Source organism: Cupressus sempervirens, chromosome 11 (genome assembly GCF_028749045.1).
Source record: "Cupressus sempervirens isolate cs-2001-9-10 chromosome 11, ASM2874904v1, whole genome shotgun sequence".
NCBI lineage: Eukaryota > Viridiplantae > Streptophyta > Pinopsida > Cupressales > Cupressaceae > Cupressus > Cupressus sempervirens.
This window is the reverse complement of record NC_143128.1, coordinates 585,221,190-585,238,357: the sequence shown is the minus strand read 5'-3', so window position 1 is coordinate 585,238,357 and position 17,168 is coordinate 585,221,190. Positions and strand designations below refer to the sequence as shown.

The window sequence follows — 17,168 nt, the reverse complement described above, 5'->3', positions numbered from 1 at the left end:
AAATTCGCATGGTCTTCCCATTTCAACATGTGCCTTCATTGGACATAAGATATCCTTGAAAATGACTCCCTCCTTGATCACTCTTTGTATAAGATTTCTTATCGTGCATATGAATGCTTCAGATGTCTGTGGATTTCGTTATGGACGGAATAAGGACTATGCCACAATAATCATCTTCTGAATTTCGCCTCCTCCCCCAACATATTGTGCGCTTTGTGACTCCTATTCCAACTGGCACCTCATATTAGTGATGCTCCTTCCAATCACTCGTCACATAGACCTACGGTAAAAACAAAATATTATTAGATACTTATTATCAAATAATGATTTGTGGTAGCGAATGTTTCCAGCGGCTTTGTGAGAAAGTAGGCACCAAAATCCTCATGATTGCTACATCTTTCAAGGGCGTAGGAATTTCGTTATGTATCTACTCGTTGACTAGAGTTTGGTATCGCTACTGCCATATAGGGCTCCTCCTTTAACCATGATCGTTGTTAATGCCACAATGGCTCCTTTTATTATTGCTCGAGCATAGTGGTTTTAGCATATGGAGTGTTGTTATTGGATTTGTTTTATCCTCAACGCAGACAACAAGAGCAACACACACCAACAATATATTTTCATGACTACATGAAGGCTAATACTGATGGGAGCATCCTGTGATGATATTCACTCCAGCATATTACTGAATTGATCACTAACAATAGTGCATCGTGGAAAACATAAATTTATTTTCTCCAACATCAAGGAAAATTTCATTTGCCATCTGAATAAGATGTTGATTGTGTTTAGCATCATACTTATGTTTCTCAAAGGAATCGACTTCATTCATATCCTGGATTTGATAATTTACAAATACTCCTCTGTCAAAATCATGGTCGAAATTACTTGCACCATGGTTTCCAAATAATATGTGATATTCAATAATTATTATATGAAAAAATGCTTTTATGTGCAATATCTCTTTTTGTCCAAGATGTATTCTATGTTCAAAATAAGTAGCCCAGTGGTAAACTTCATATTTTAATGTTGAGTCCAACTCCATCAATTCAAGCATCAATCTCTCAAAACTATACTCAAGAATATTTAACTCATTTCCAAGCTTCACATGTCTAATGAAAGATCCCACAAGTAAACTGCATCATACAACATTCTTTACTCTGAAACTTAATGTCCCCTATTTTGTGTCTTTGAGATAATTGTCTAGGTGTTTTGAAGTCAGTATAGTATGCAGAAAAGGAATTTCTGCATAACTTCTTAATTTAGGATAGAATTAACTTTAGAGTGCAAAACATTGATTGATAACTACCCAGAACAAGAAAGTTGCTCTTCATACATGTTCAATTGACCGTAGATGATTTTATTATCCTTATTGTGTAAAAGATAGCTCATCAATCCAATTGTGCCCAGAAATAATATTAGAATAATCTGACACCGATCAACATTAAATTTGTTTGCAATACCTTATCTGATTATTCACTATAATCTAAAAAGTTTGCATGAGCAATTAGGAAGAGTAGTCAAATGTAATGTCTTGTGCACCACAACTTGTCCACAAATAACATTATCTCATACATTTCACTATGTACAATCCAATCTATTAAAGTACTTGCCTAGTCCGTAATTACTCAGCAGCATGTTTTACCTCAAAAATGGAGGCCTTAATTTTTCTAAAAGTTAGAGCTCCATCATACCGATTTGGCTCTAAGTCCGAGCTTATCTATTCTATAAGAATAATCTTTACTATTGGAGCACAGAGACTTCCAAAAGTGAAGGATTCTAACTATTTTGTGAATCAAGAAAGAGATGTAAGCTACAATCAATTCTAGTCTATATATCTCTACAACCTCTCTTAGTCAAAGCTTCGGCTCCAATTGCTTTATAATTCTTTTTATACTCAATTATCAAGAATGCAAAAAACACATGAATCAAAGATAACTTGCACAAATAACAATTTCACTAAGTCAAAGTTCAGTTTCAATTGACTCTTTGTATTCACTTTTCTTTCAAAATGGCAGTACACAATCAAAGTTATGCTTGCACAATTTCTCTAGAGCTCTCTTGCATACAATAATAAAAGATGATTTTACAATAAGAGAGCAGTCCTTTATATAGGAAAAGGAGTTGAGAAGGAGCAAAAAGTGGGAGCAACTCAACCACCTTTTACCTAGTCTAACTAACAAGAGAAATTATTGGATTACATGTCACTACACATGCAAGTCGTATTACATGTAACTACACAATTTCAGGCAATAAGTCCTCTTCAATCTATAAACACGAAAATAAAATAACAATATTAAAGATTGTTCTTTAGTGCCTTGAATTTGATGACATCACGCAATGTAGGAAGATATGAAATCTCCATTGTCTTTGATATGGCTTCTATTCTTATTGGATTGGCATACACTAATTTCACAATCTTAGAATTCGCTGATAGAGAATCATGTAAATGCTTTGCTAAAGATTTATACAAAGCAAACCTGTTCATTGTATGGGAACCAAAATCTCCAGAATCTAAATCAACATTTATCTTGATTGTATATTCTAAAGTCATCCCTTCAACTACAACCAAGTTACCATGTTCATCAAGAATTTGACATCCCATTTGTCCAAAGTCGCTCGTGATTCTAGTTTCTAGTGCCTTCTAAGTTTTCTTACAACTTTGTTACAAGCTTTCTTAGTGTCTCTTCTTTAGAACCCATGAGTCCATGATATCTATAGAACATTTCAGAAGACGAAAGAACATCACATGTGACCATGGCATCCAAATCAAATTTGGCAATCTCATCCCAATCATTCAGAATTTCTTTCAAAGTATTAACTTCCTAAATCAAAGATGCAATCAAAGCATGTACCATTTCTTCCATATTTTTGATATGTCCAAGGACTTTGGTTGTATCTACAATGGCCTATAGTCCTTTAGAAATGACTTCTCACATCAAGACTTCACAACTTCTATTATCCTTTTCTCTTTAGGTGTCTAGGATACAACAACTGTGTGTTGTGAGGATTGTTGTTGAATAACCTCATTTAAATGATCAACCTCCTATTTGAACTGATTGTTCTTCTCCCATAATTCATGATTACTCTTTGACACATTGACCAATGCGTCTTAAGAATCTTATAAGCAATCTAGTCATGACTGCTTTCCAAGTTTCACTTTAGTGAACTTGTAATCAGAATGAGTAATTTCTTCAATTGGCTTGTCCATCAATGGCTCAGCAATTTCTACGAACTATCTTTTTAGAATAAAATAAAATCCTCGAAACAATCTTATCTTTCAAAGATTTGGACTTAGTTTTCTTAATAGGAAGGTCATCTGGGGGTACGACAACCTTTCTTCTCTTCATTGTAATCTTGCTCAACCATGCAAGCAAAGTGAAATTTTCTTCTACAGAAATAGGTACAGTGGAGACCATTGGCATTGATCCTGATTGTATCTTTGTCATGACTAAACATGACTTGGTTTGCATAGCTGTATTCATAGGTGCGTGATAGGAAGACTCTTTCATGAACAACTCAAAACCAATCAAGGACGTATCAAGCTGAGAAACTTGTCCTTCTGTGAGCATTGGAAAATCCTCAAACACATTCCATAAGTGTTCACATTGTTCAACTGTTAAAATGGGAGGAGTTGCTGAAGATATAGGAAGAGCTGATATATTTACTTCTGAAGTCAGGATAGAAGGTGTGAAAACAATGGAGAATGAATCCACATCATCATCTAAAAAAGGTACTTCCTACATAGATGGTCTGTGAGTTTGTGTAGGCCGTGGAGAAGATATGATCATTACTTCTCCTTCCTCCTCATCTTCTTCATCAAGTCCTTCATCTGATTCTCCTTCTAACTCTTGAACTTGTTCAGGTGTCTGAGATTATTCAAAACATCTTAGTTAATATTACTTTTGAATGATATTTGTGCATTATATATTATTTATGACCCAATTAAGTGATATTTCTTCAAAAATCAATTAAACATGTGCCCAATTGATCACTTAAGTTGTGCAAACATGTCTTTTTACCCATTTGCATGTAAATATGCAAATGCCTCTAGAGACCACGATTTTGAACTAAAAGGGCATTTTTAAACACATAAAACATGTAAATACATGTATTTTAAAATCTGCAAAGACCCTCCAAGAGAGAGACTTGCATATTTAAGTGTTTCTAAAACACGCAATGACCTCCAGAGAGTGCAATTTTGCACTAAAGGCTATATTTGAACAAGTTTTTAAAACATGTAATGCACTCCCAAGAGTGTGATTTGCACGTGGACGCCAAAATACAAGCTTTTAAAATATGCAAATGCACTCCTAGAGTGCGATTTGCATGAGTCAAGTTTGATGTGTTTTAAAAGATGCGATGCCTCCTTTAGAGTGTGATTTTTCTTTGGATACATGCAAATGCCATTATAGAACCTGATTTTGAAGATTGAAGGGAAGACTTCATGTATTTGCTCCTCAAGAACATGTATTTGGTGGAAATCTCTAAATTTGTCCATTCCAAAGCTTGGAATTTCTCTACCTAGGGTCATTTTTGCATTTGAATGCATTCCTATGCATTTGGCATCCAAATCCATGTCAAAAACGATGCATTTTGTGAGTTTTTGGAGCCATGTTTTGGAGAAACACGCATAGATTTAGTGTGTTTTTTATCACGTTTTTCTCCCAAGAAGAATCGATTGAAGGTTTTTATACATGCATTTGTCATTCATGATCAGCTTTTTGCCCTCCATTACCAAAAACGTTACATTTTGAGACAGATTCGAAACACATTTTTGATAAAAAAACATCCCAAGAACTTGTTTCTTGCAAAATTGTTGGTATTTTGAAGGATTGTAGGGCATGTTTTTGGCATTCCTATCCAAAAATGCCTCATTGAATGCTCATTAATCATTCATCATTGCAAGATTGAAAGAGTCAAAATAAGTTGTTTGTGGATTTGAATTTGGAGGAGAATTGGTCTTCAAATCTATAAATCCTCCACATTTGGCTCCTTAATCTCCAAGTAAGTGGACATTTTTTATCTCACTCATTAATTCATGCTTATCTTGCGATTTTGCTGCATATTTTAGCTTGATGTTGCACACTTATTCAAAGATTTGGTATGAAAAGTGCATTTTGCCTTTAAATATGATGAAAACACTCATTTTTATACTTTTGGATTTTCCCCAAACTCTAAATTCAAATTTGCACTTGAAAGCAACTTGCTTGTTGACATGTTTGAATCTAAGACCAAAGGTATGTGTTTTTTTTGTGCTTGTTTCCGTTGCTTGTTTGTTTGCTTTCTTTTGGAAGAAGTTACAAGTTCTATCCCAAGAACATGAGCACATTTCTCTTCACTCCACTTCCCATCATTTCATACAAGTGCATCATTTCATTCCACATATATCATTACATTGCATCTCATTCTATACGTGCGATTACATGTAACCACACCCTCCATCCACACTTACATGTAAGTTCACTCTTCATTCCCACTTATACGGACTTCATCCTCCAAATCCAATCATATGTCACAATTACATGTAAATCACTTTTTCATATAATGATATCCAGAGAACCTGTTTTTGACTAAAGGTCACACTTTTAAAGTCAAAAGTTAACATTTGTACGCATTCTCATGCGTCTCACTTTCATTCCTCAAAGCATAGACATAAGAACTTATTCTTTCCCACATATTTGCATCTCCCTAAATCACATTTTGCATATGCCTTTCAAGAGAATTACACAAGATCTCTGAGTATTTAAACCATACTCCAAGCATGTTGCACTTCATAAATCCTTTGTTGCTAATCTAGAATCATCGCTTTTATGAAGCCAATATCTTCTAATGATGTGTTCACATTTTGGAATTTTCATGTTGCAGTGCAAGATATGCCCTCATCCTCGAAATCCAAAGGAAAGATGAAATATCGATATGACAAAGAATTGGCTCATGCGACTCCATCTCATATCTCATCTATTGTGGACAATGTCTGTAAACACAGAAATTGGGCACATGGACATGGTTGATTTCTTGCAAAGGGTTAAATCTCCTCAACTCATGAAATGAAATGCATCAAGAAGAGTAATATTCACTTGGTGTCTACTTTCCCTAAGGCTTCCTTGGAGCCAGAATTTGTTTTGGGTTGTGCATGAAATTTCAGACCAAAGACCAAGACAATCAAAAATGAAGATGGGAAGGCTATTATTAGCCTTGATCCCGAGATTATCGAACAAATCTTCAAGATACCTTAGAGTGCAGAATGTGTGGATCTGACAAAAGAAATGTCAGAAGAGATATGGGATGATAATAAGGCAAGTTATTAAAAATATATAAACTCATTTTTCAAGATAGCCTAAAACCCTTCATAGATCTAGTTTTAAAACAAAATGCAAAGACTTGATTACTCTCCTTAACAAAATATGTGGTCTCAAGGATTCCAGTGACTTTGAGCCATAGATGTATAAATTCATCTTTCAGATCTATGACAATGAAGAACCTATTTTCTAGGGTGAGCTTATCAGAACCACTATTTGTGAGCAGTTGCTTCGTGTGGGAACCTTGACACCATTTTACATGAATTCCTACTTGGTCTACATAGCTGCATCTATGGGATCTTTCTTAGGTCTTTCCACCAAAGGGGATCAGTTAGAAGTTCCCATCTGGGATAACTATGATCAAATCACTTTGACAAACAAAAAATATCATTACAAGAGAGTCCAAAATGCATTTTTTGGATATTTCCGATGTTTGTTTCATAAACAACTAGTAATCAAGCGAGTGCCCAATGAAGCCTGGGATAAGGTAAATCAATATGGTTGCATCTTTCTTCAATTTCCAACTTTCACTTATTTAAGAGTTGGGCACTTCAAAGGAAAACCATATACCTTACTTAGGTATGCTACCGACAAATCATTCTGATGGAGTTGGCGAAACAGCTCATAGAAGTGCAGTCTTATCAAAACTCTCAACATAGGTTTGGTATCACCTCTGCCAAACCTTTTGTAATTGGTCAGTATATGATCAATTCAGTCTACAAGGCGAAGAATATGGAGGCAAAACTTCACCTTATCACATTAAAAAGGTTTAAAGCTAGGCATGATTTTGATTATGGAGGAATGCACTCAATAATCAAAAGAGCGTTCACCCATATCCATTGTATAGAAGATATTTGGATTGGCATGCGAATGGAGTTGGACATCATGAGAATGGACTACTGCAAACTCACTTTGCAGCAGATCATTCATCTTAACATGCTTAAAATTCCATCTAGTTTTCAAATTGAGGATGATGGTATATTCTTCATCCAAAATACCATTATGTTGATTTTGACAAGTAGTGTCCTTTTCTTATACAGTGGTAGCAAAAAGAAGGTGTATCCATTTTTGATAGTCTTCAATCCATCCTAGAAAATACCAACAAACGGTTGAAGACCAAACCACCTGGAAGAAAATCTCAATTGGAAATCTTAGACAAAGATGGTGCATCTTCCTCTGTTGGAAGAAAATCTCTCGAGTTCAAGTTGAAAGGTGGAAAGGGATCTAAGTCGTCTCAAGAACCCTCAGAAGCACTTGCACAAGCTCAAGAACCTTATAAGGAAGAGTATGGAGAAGAACCTGAGGAGGATGAAGAGGAAGAAAGAGAGGTTATGATGATATATCCTCCACGACCAATAAATCAGCAAGGTTCATCCATTAAGGAAACACCTTTTCTAAGTGTCATAGATGATGACATGGATTCATTCTCCACTATTTTTACATCGACCACCCCTACCTTAGAGGTGAACACATTGGTGCTTCCTATCTCTTCAGCGGATCCTATTCTCACAGCTGAGTAGTGCAAGAATTTGGGGAATATGTTTGAAGATTTCCCAACATTCCTGGAAGTTCAAGTTTCTCAACTTGATACTTCAATAAATGGTTTTGAGGCATTCATGACCGAATCTTCTCATCAAGTACCTCTCGGTACAGAAGTACAAATTGAAGCATGTTTAGTCACCAAGAAAATACAATCAGGATCAATGTCGATGGTCGCTACTACCCCTGATTCATCAGATGAGGGTTTTAGTTTGCCTGCTTGGTTGGACAAGATTACTATGAAGAGAAGGAAGGTTGTGATGCCTCCAAAAAATCTTCCTATTAAATAAACCAAGTCTAAATCTTTGAAAGATAAGATTGTTTCAAGGATCGTAGTTGATTCCAATAAGATTGAGTTTTTGGAGGCTGGTGAACCACTGGTGGAAAAACTGATTGAAGAACTCAACTGTTCAGATTACAAGTACACCAAAATCAAACTTGGTAAGCAATCTCGGTTGAGTTGTCTACAAGATGCTAATGATGTACTTGCTAATGTATCAAAGAGAAATCATGAGTTGTGGGAGAAAAAATATCAGCTCAAGCAAGAGGTTGCTTGCGTAAATGAGGTTATTCAACAAAAGTCTTCGCAATATGCAATCACTACATCTCAGATGCCTCAAGAGAAGCGGCAAAAACTTGGTTCAAAGAATTTTTCTCTAAAGGAGTTCAAGCCATCAAAGATGCAGTTAGAATTCTTGAACATATTAGAGGAATTGAAGAGATGGTGCATGACCTAGTTGCATCTTTGAATCAGGAAGCTAACACCTTCAAGGAAATCTTGTGTGATAGGGATGAAATCGCCAATTCTGATTTGGATGGCCTGGTTGCATGAGATGTTGCCCCATCTTGCGAAATGTTCTACAGATGTCACAGATTCATGGGCTATAAAGAAGAGACACTGAAGAAACTTGTAACAAAATTGTAGGCAACCTTAGAAGATTGTCAGGCAATAGAAACTAGGATCATGACTGACTTGGAACAAATGGATGTCAAGTTCTTGATGAACATGATAACTTGGTCGCAATGGAAGAAATGACTTTAGAATATACAATCAGAGTTAATGGTGATATAGATTCTAAAGTTTTGGTTCTCACACAATGAATAGGTTTGCTTTGTACAAAACCTTAGGAAAGCACCTATAGGATTCTCTCATGCCAAATTGTAAAATTGTAAATCAGCATATGTTGATAAAATTAGAATAGAAGCTATATCAAAGACAATGGAAATCTCTAATCTTCCCACAATGCGTGATGACATCATCGAGTTCAAGGCACTTAAAAATAATCCTTAGGATTATTTCACTTCTTTTCCATCTTCTTTCTTCTCTTTTTCATGTTTGTAGATTGAAGAGGATATTTTTTCATGGAATTATGTAATACGATTTGCATGTCTTTATGACATGTAATCCAATAATTTCTCTTGTTAGCCAATCCAAGTCAAAGTTGGTTGAGTTGCTCCCACTTTTTCCTCCTTTTTCTTAGCTCCTTTGGCTATTGTTGGCTAAAAAAATTGTACGTCACTAACTACTACTTACAAAATTGTGACTTTAGACAACATTTCATGAGATTTCTCTCTCCTTAAAGCAATAGAGGGGGCTCCCTTCTTACCGTAGGTGTCTTCAATAGGAACTTAATTGAAAGTACAAAAAGGATAGTTCTCTTGATCAATTCCTCTTTTTTCAAGAATGATTTGCCTACAACTCTAACTTAACAAAAAGTGTCTCATTGCTACGATAATACTAGTGACCCTGGAATTGACATAAGAACAACACCAAGGGTAGCAATTTATTTTTTTTTATTTTGTGAAACAAAAACGGAAACCCAAACCTCCTGCACTCGTCTCAAATGAAGATTTAAGAAGAATAACCAGAAAGACACGAAGTCTCTTACTGGATACCCTCAAATTCAATAATAACACTTAGAATTGAATGCCAAAGTCTTCAACTCTAAGTGATTACAGCCACTACTATCTATTACAATTTGTCCTCATGTAGCACAAAGTCTCAAAAGTTCAAACTGGCTCTTAATGCAATAGGCAGCTCAAAGTCTGGACGATTAAATTCGAATCCCTCTTGATCAAAACTCCAAAACTCACAATCGATATTCAAAAAATGTCGTCACATGACACCTTGAATCAACACAAAGTTTGAAAGCAAGTTGCCTCTTTTATTGGAAGAAATCTGATTTGCATACAAGCACAAAGTCTTAGAGTGCACAATACAAATTGGCAGAATTTTCTTGCCTTGCCGAAAGATGATTATTTACAATGAGCTCCCTCCTTTATATAAGAAAATAGGAGAGAAAGATGGAGGAAAAAGAGGAAATCTTCAACCACCTTGGCTTATCTCTAACTAACTACTTTGACTTTATTCAAAATTGCATGCTTAATGCAGTTGCAACTTGACTACATGAGTTGATTGTACAGGGACATGTTATCCTTTACTTACAACATAATTGTTCTTTACATGTTAACTTCCTATTGTTATTTACTTAAAGCATATGAAAACCTAATTTGAAGTATTCGCTAGTATCAACTAGCTCTCCAAACATCCACAGGGACTCGCGTAAAACTACACCATTTGGTTCACCGATGTGTTGCAAGATCATTGTAACCTTCTTGAGTATGCTTGCTACTCCAGCTATCTCTTTGTTACAAATCTCCATTTGATTTTGCAGAGTCTTTAATAAATACTTCCAGCTTGCCAATGTATCCAACACACTGAAGTTGAAGTCATCCACTTCAAGTTGTAAGCGGATGGCCTCAGTGAACTCTGTGATAACATCTTTTTGATTCTTGAGTTCGTTATCTTCAGTGATGATTTTGCATGATAGCCCTTTGAATGCCTCTTTGATCATGCTTTCTTGGTTAGTTATCCTGGCTAGTGTTGCTTTTGCATCTTTTGCAAGCCGTTGTAGAACTTTCTCTTTGTTGGTCATCGCAGGTGCGTAATCATGGTACATTTCAACAAACGTGATGACTTCCTACTCATACAAGACATCCATATCAATCTCTGTCATGTTGTTCCATGCACCAAGATTTTGTCCAGCAACTTGAGTTGATGATTTGAGTGACTTGAGAATGTCATTCAATCTAGCAGTAGTCTTTTTCCCTTTTTCTGGTGTAACTACTCCTCATTACCGAATGGTGTGCCTGTGCAACTATCACATGAAAGTTCCATAAGGTATGAACCTCGTCATATGAAGGGTCCATAACAAACTTGGGTGAGTAAAAACACAAATTTGAGCAAGGTATGTATAGGGAAAGGATATGAAATGGTTAAGGATAGCAAATGACCAAATGGGTCAAGCTCATAATGACTCAAAAATGACTAGAATAGCTAGAAACGGATTTTTTGGAGTGGATTGCATATGTGGACAGCAAGCTTTAAAATGTACAAATGAGGAGTAAATTGTATTGAAATGGAAACATAGCATGCTTTAAATAGGTGTAAGTCATACTATGTATGAGGCAAGCATGTAGGAAATTCTTCTTCAACCATAGGGCAGCCATATGGAGGTACATAGAATGCATAATGGTGGGGTTTTAACTTGCATTCGCATGTAATGGAAAAACAAACTTATCTTTTTTTTAAGAATAGGATTTTAAACCCGACTGTGTATGCAAGTAAGATAAGACCTTGCATATGCAACTTTGGAGAAGAAGACAAAAGATAGGAGTAACTTCATATACACAAAAGAAATGCAAATCTGAAAATGGAAATGACAAATATCCAAGACAAATATATACAAATGCCTTAGAAAAATAACCAAGGAATCTTACCACAACAACACCAAAAATGAGAAAAACAAAACCTTGCCCAAATCTTAAGCAAATCTGAAAAGAATCCAAGATATTTTGGATTTTAGATTTGTCCAAAGCCAAGACTTAAATAGATTTTGAAATCCTCATAACATGGTTCGAATTTGAACGTGTGGAGATGGTTAGAGAAATTCAATGCCCAAAATGTGAAACAAATTTTGACTTAGCAATTCCAAATGCAAAGGCATGTAAAAATGACGTCTAGGGAAAGAAACTAGCTTGCAAAATGATGAAGAACAAGCTGGAAATTAAAATACACACCCTAGGAAACTCTTTGGAATGATTGGAAACCAAAATCCACCAAGAAATGCAACGTTTTTGGTAGAAAACATGTCTTATGCGAGCTGTTTTTGACCAAAAGCATTTAACATATGACATCCAATCACTCCAGAAATTGCCACTTCTGAAAAATGCCCAAAGATACCTTATATTTAAGTTCAAAATTTGACTTTTTTGAGTGAAGACGTGTGCCAAAGGGTTACCAATACTTGGACGCACATTTAGATAGTATTTGCATATGAAAATGACGCACAGTGACCCTCCAAATCCACATTGAAAGTGAAAAATGGGATTTCTTGAAATGCACATAAAAAACAATAGGTTCTTCCTCAAAAAATTGCCACTTTGCCCTAGATAGAGGAAAATGCAACTTTTGGGAGCAAACACATGTTATAAAATACATGCATATCCACCAAAAATTGCCAATCTTAGTTGATCATTTCAAATGCTAATGAAAATGCATTTTTAGGAAGCATATGCATATTGGGAAATATTATGCAACATGATATAAAATCTCCACTTTAGCTCCAAGTGGAATTTACAAGTCCAAACGCACATTTCAATAGCATTTACATATTCTATAAAAAATATGCAGTTGGCTCCAAGATCACCTCTTATGACTTAGAATTAAAGGAAAGCATATTTTTTTATTAAAAACATATGTATTTGGGTCCAAAATCACCACTTTGGCTTAAAATAAATAAAGAATTCATTTTAATTCCTCATTTACATGTAAATGAGTTTCAAAAACCCACTTTAAATAGTGATTTAAGAACACAAGTATTTAATTATTAAAAATGAACTCTAACACAATCACTTATGCAATCCTATGCTCCACGGAGTTTCTGGGATGGGGACATTTTCGAGGACGGGAACGTGTTTCCGATACGGGTACGGGTCAAAGCCAAAATTTAGGAGACAGGACCTCAGGGGATGGCTATAAAATATAGGGGATTTTAAATTTTTTATATATGGAGAATTAGACTTCTTTAAAGATATATTTCTGATATGCATACCATAACAATGATAAATCATAACATTGATAAACCATTCACCATAGATACATGGAAATTGAAAACTATTAAGATTAAAATCAAAATGAGAATATGATATGATGATATATCCGAATATTGCATACAATTAGCAAAAATGCCCAAAGGCTCCAAGTATCAATCTATCATCATCATGCATGAAATGAAAATCAAAATGACATAATGAAAGTAACTACTAGAAGTGTAAATGAGATGTCCAACTCCATAATAATCAAAAGCAATAATGTATCTGAGTATCTGAAAAGTGGAAAGCCAAATATATGGCTGTCCTCTAGGAATCTAAATCTCTATCTAAATCAAGATCATCATCAATCTCATCCTCTAAATCACTGGTAGGGGTAGGCAGAGGGTCCTCATCCAATGGAACACCAAGGAGCCCTAGAGGTGTGTTATCCTCATCAATCTGCAATGCATCCTCAGGATTAACATCCCAACGTAGTGCTGGAGTCTGTCGATACTCAAGACTTTATCGCTCCTGTAGTCACAATACACTATGAATAGCCACAAGCTTCTCCGATCGTCTAGAGGTAAGGTTGTTCCTCTTGACCGATTGAATGAAGCTATATGTAGACCAATTCCTCTTTGCAGTAGAGGAACTCGCAACCTGTGAGAGAAGACGGGTGGCGAGGGCTTTCAGCTCAGGTGTGTCTCTACCATGCCATGTCCACCATCCAATCGGGTCCTTTTGAGCTAATGTAGCTCTATCAGTCCTCGCCTCTGGTCTACCAAATGTTGGACCATGAAGATTGGTAAAGTCAAGCCATTGCCCTTGAATTTTTGCAGCATCCTCTGCGCTATACATTTTTGAAAGGGCCTTGAAGAAGCCCTCCTTCACCTATATTGAACAAACAAAAATTAAGAAGTGAGAACTTAGAGTTTATAAATGTTACAAATAAAATAAAAAATTTAAAAATGTATTATAAAATCAGAATTCTTTAATAAATTAAACTCACCTCCTCATCATTAGATGAAGGCACTCTCCCAAGCCTTGGTGCATACCATTTTGAATTCACTGCATAGGCTGCCATATGAAGTGGGGTGTTCATAGTGTTCCACCTTTTCATTACAATGGGCTTAAGATGCTCCTCATAGAACTCCAAAGTAGGTTTCTTATCTTTAACAACTTGCTTGATCTGCCCAAGCATGCTATCAAAGGTCTCATAAATCTCTCCAAGGCTAGCAGAGTCAGTATCAGCATATCTAATGACCTGCACAATAGGGTCAATGAAAGAGCAAATGTATCTGCAAATAAAAGAAAATTGCAAGTGAGAAACATCATATGTTAAAAAAATCAGCAAGTGCTTAAATCAAAAATGTCTTTTTTATTAAATCAGCAATAATAACAATTATGATGTCTACCAATTCTTAAGTTTCTTACCTCATTGTGGTCCACCAATTCTCATCCAAGATTCTTCGTTCGACAAGTCTTCCATCTAGGGTGCTTGATTCATGCCATCTATTCCACTCTGCATTGACCACCATGGATTGTAAGGCCTCTTGGACCTCAAGCATCCTCTCCAACAAAATGAAGTAGCTAGCATATTGAGTCTCCACAAGCTTGAGGAATTCTTTTTTGGAAAATGTCCTAACTAATGCAAGAGATGTGTGATGATTGCAAATAAACATTTGCACGTCTCTAACCTCAGACACCATAGTCTTTATCCAATCAATTTTTCCAAAGTCCTTCAAGGTGTTATTCAATGCATGTACGCAACATGGGGTACAAAAAATGTGTCTATAGGTGCTCTCTACTATCAATCCAGCTGATTTACACACCCGGGCTGAATTAGTGACTACTTGCACAACCTTTGAAGCACCTACCTCTTCTATAGCATCCTTCAAAATCTAAAATTGGAAGGATGCATCCTTCTTTTTTCCCGAACAATCAACAGCTATAAGAAAATAGGCCCCTACTGTACTAGTGACAATAAGATTGATGAGTGGCCGATGTTTGATATCGGTCCAACCATCCATGATAATAGAACATCCATCACTCATCCATGTTTGCCTCATATCATCCATCAAAATGTTTACTTTTGAGTACTCTTTGTCAAGGATAGTGGTGTGTAATTTAATCTCTCCTGGTGGTACAAATGAGGGACCAGCAGCATAAATATCTTTGCACATTTGTTTATAGAATGAGGAACAAGAAACATGGTATAGTATGCCATGAGCAACAAGAAATTTGCCAATGGACTCTTCAGCTCTCTCTTTTGCTTGTCTATTAAATAAATGAGCCACATTGGTATCTCTCTTAGTCTTGGCCTTTCCCTTCCCTTTACTAGCAGTGCTAGTGGGAGTCAATGAGGGTGTGGGTGTGCTACTCGGAGGACCCCCGGATTTCAATAACTCCCCCTCCACATACAACCTATTGGCCTCAAGTTTTTCTTCCTCCGTAATTTTTTTGCAACCTTTCACCCCTTGTCCACCTATCCATAAAAGATGGCAATACACTCTTGTGTAGCTTCCAAAATAATGCTTCTTACATATATGATACTCCCATTCCCTACTACCCCGAATTTTTCTTCTTATTCTTGTCTACTTTTGTGGCAAATTGTAGGAGAGGTTTCTTAGGGTTGAATGGGCCTTTGGCATATTGTTTTACGGCTTTGGAAGGGTACTCAAATGGATTAGGCATTGCATCTTCCATAGGGATATCTACATTAGGCTTATCAATGGCTGCCCTAGGTCTTTTTCTTGGTCTTTGTAATTATGACACTTGAGTTTAATGCATGGCAACTTCCATGCTATCACTACCTCCCTCACTCTCACTGCTGCTCATGTTTTTGCCTTTGGATTTTACAATGATTTATAATATACTGCTGCAAGTTATATAAAAAAAAAAATATTTCAATGTTCCATTAACATGCCCTCTTTATGTCATTGAAAAAAATGAAAAATGAGAACAAACAACAATGAAGTTTGAATCAAACAAAAAGAAAATTAGAAACATACCTGGAATGAAGTAGAAATGAACGCAAAACCTCCTCTTCCACCTCCAAAACACACTCCTCTTTTGTTGTTGTTGAATGTTTTCCTCTTCCTCTTCCCAACTTGCAAACAACTCCAAATGAGCAATGAACTCCAACTTTAACTATTTAAGAAGACACATTAACGTTAACATCCATGTGGGCCCTGAGCGGAATAGAAAAGACTAAAAAAAAATTTTAAAAAACCTTTTTTATTTTAGTTTTTAACTCACGTGCAGCCGGCTGGAAAATAGGGGACGGCGTGGTCAAAAGGGTACGGGCGAGGGACGGGAACGCCGTCCCCAGTACGGAAATCCATACCCAAGTTTCCTATAAAAAAAAATTTGGCATTTCGGGGACCGTCCCCTTTTCACTCAAAAAGGGACGTCGCAAGGTACGACCAAAATCCATACCCGCATCCCCGTTTCGTACCCAGTACGGGTACCAGGGTACAGAGGCAGGGGATGCGTCCCCATGGAGCATAGATGCAATCACATTTTAAAAGCACACTTTTAATGATGTTGGGACTTAGAATTTATGGAAAGTGGAATTTCATAGAGTATTTTGCATGTGGATATATGCGATATGAAATAAAAACCTCACTTATACACTTAAGTTGTTTCATCTAATTATATTTTTTAATAAAGTAACATCAAAAATAGTCTTGAAAAAAGCTATTTTCATAAAACATTAAAAACTATGGTCAAATCAATTCAGAGTAAGCTGAAATTTTAAAATGGACTACAAAATCCACTTTAACTATCAAATACAACTTTATATCATGCAATTGTCAATAAAAAGCCTACTTTTATGAAGTTTTTAACAAAAATATGCAATTGACCTAAAAAAACCCACTTTTTCCTTATAACTTGAGCTAGACAACTTCGATTTACACCTAAGTTAGCTCGAATCAAGCAAAATTCCAAGGGCTATTCACCTAAGGCAAAAACAAAAGCAAAAACTATTTACAACACAGAAAAACAAAGAAAAGGCGTAAAAGTTTACCAAAAATCGATTGTTTGCAGTGGGAGAAGGAAAACACTTACCAACAAACAATTGGGGATAATCTCAACGGAAAACCTTCAAAAGATGACATAGGCAAGACTACACAAAGGACAAATCAAGGATAACGAATTGTTTTCATGATGCCTTATAAATGCGTTAATCAAAGAGGATGCACTTCGGAATCCATGAGAAAATTACATAGG

At 36.0% G+C, this 17,168-nt stretch overlaps 2 protein-coding genes across 4 annotated transcripts in view; both read right to left on the bottom strand.

Moving 5' to 3' along the window:
- LOC149531008 (DUF3754 family protein, putative (DUF3754)) overlaps positions 1–17,168 on the bottom strand; it is a 272,285-nt gene that overhangs the window by 183,193 nt on the left and 71,924 nt on the right. The gene's annotated exons all lie outside the window — the stretch shown is intronic.
- LOC149531009 (uncharacterized) lies at positions 13,130–15,638 on the bottom strand. Its single transcript, XM_089810408.1, has 2 exons — positions 13,945–15,638; positions 13,130–13,826 (listed from the first exon to the last, which is right to left on the bottom strand). The coding sequence occupies exons 1-2, from the start codon at positions 14,134–14,136 to the stop codon at positions 13,473–13,475; spliced, it is 546 nt and encodes a 181-aa protein (XP_089666534.1). The 5' UTR covers positions 14,137–15,638; the 3' UTR covers positions 13,130–13,472.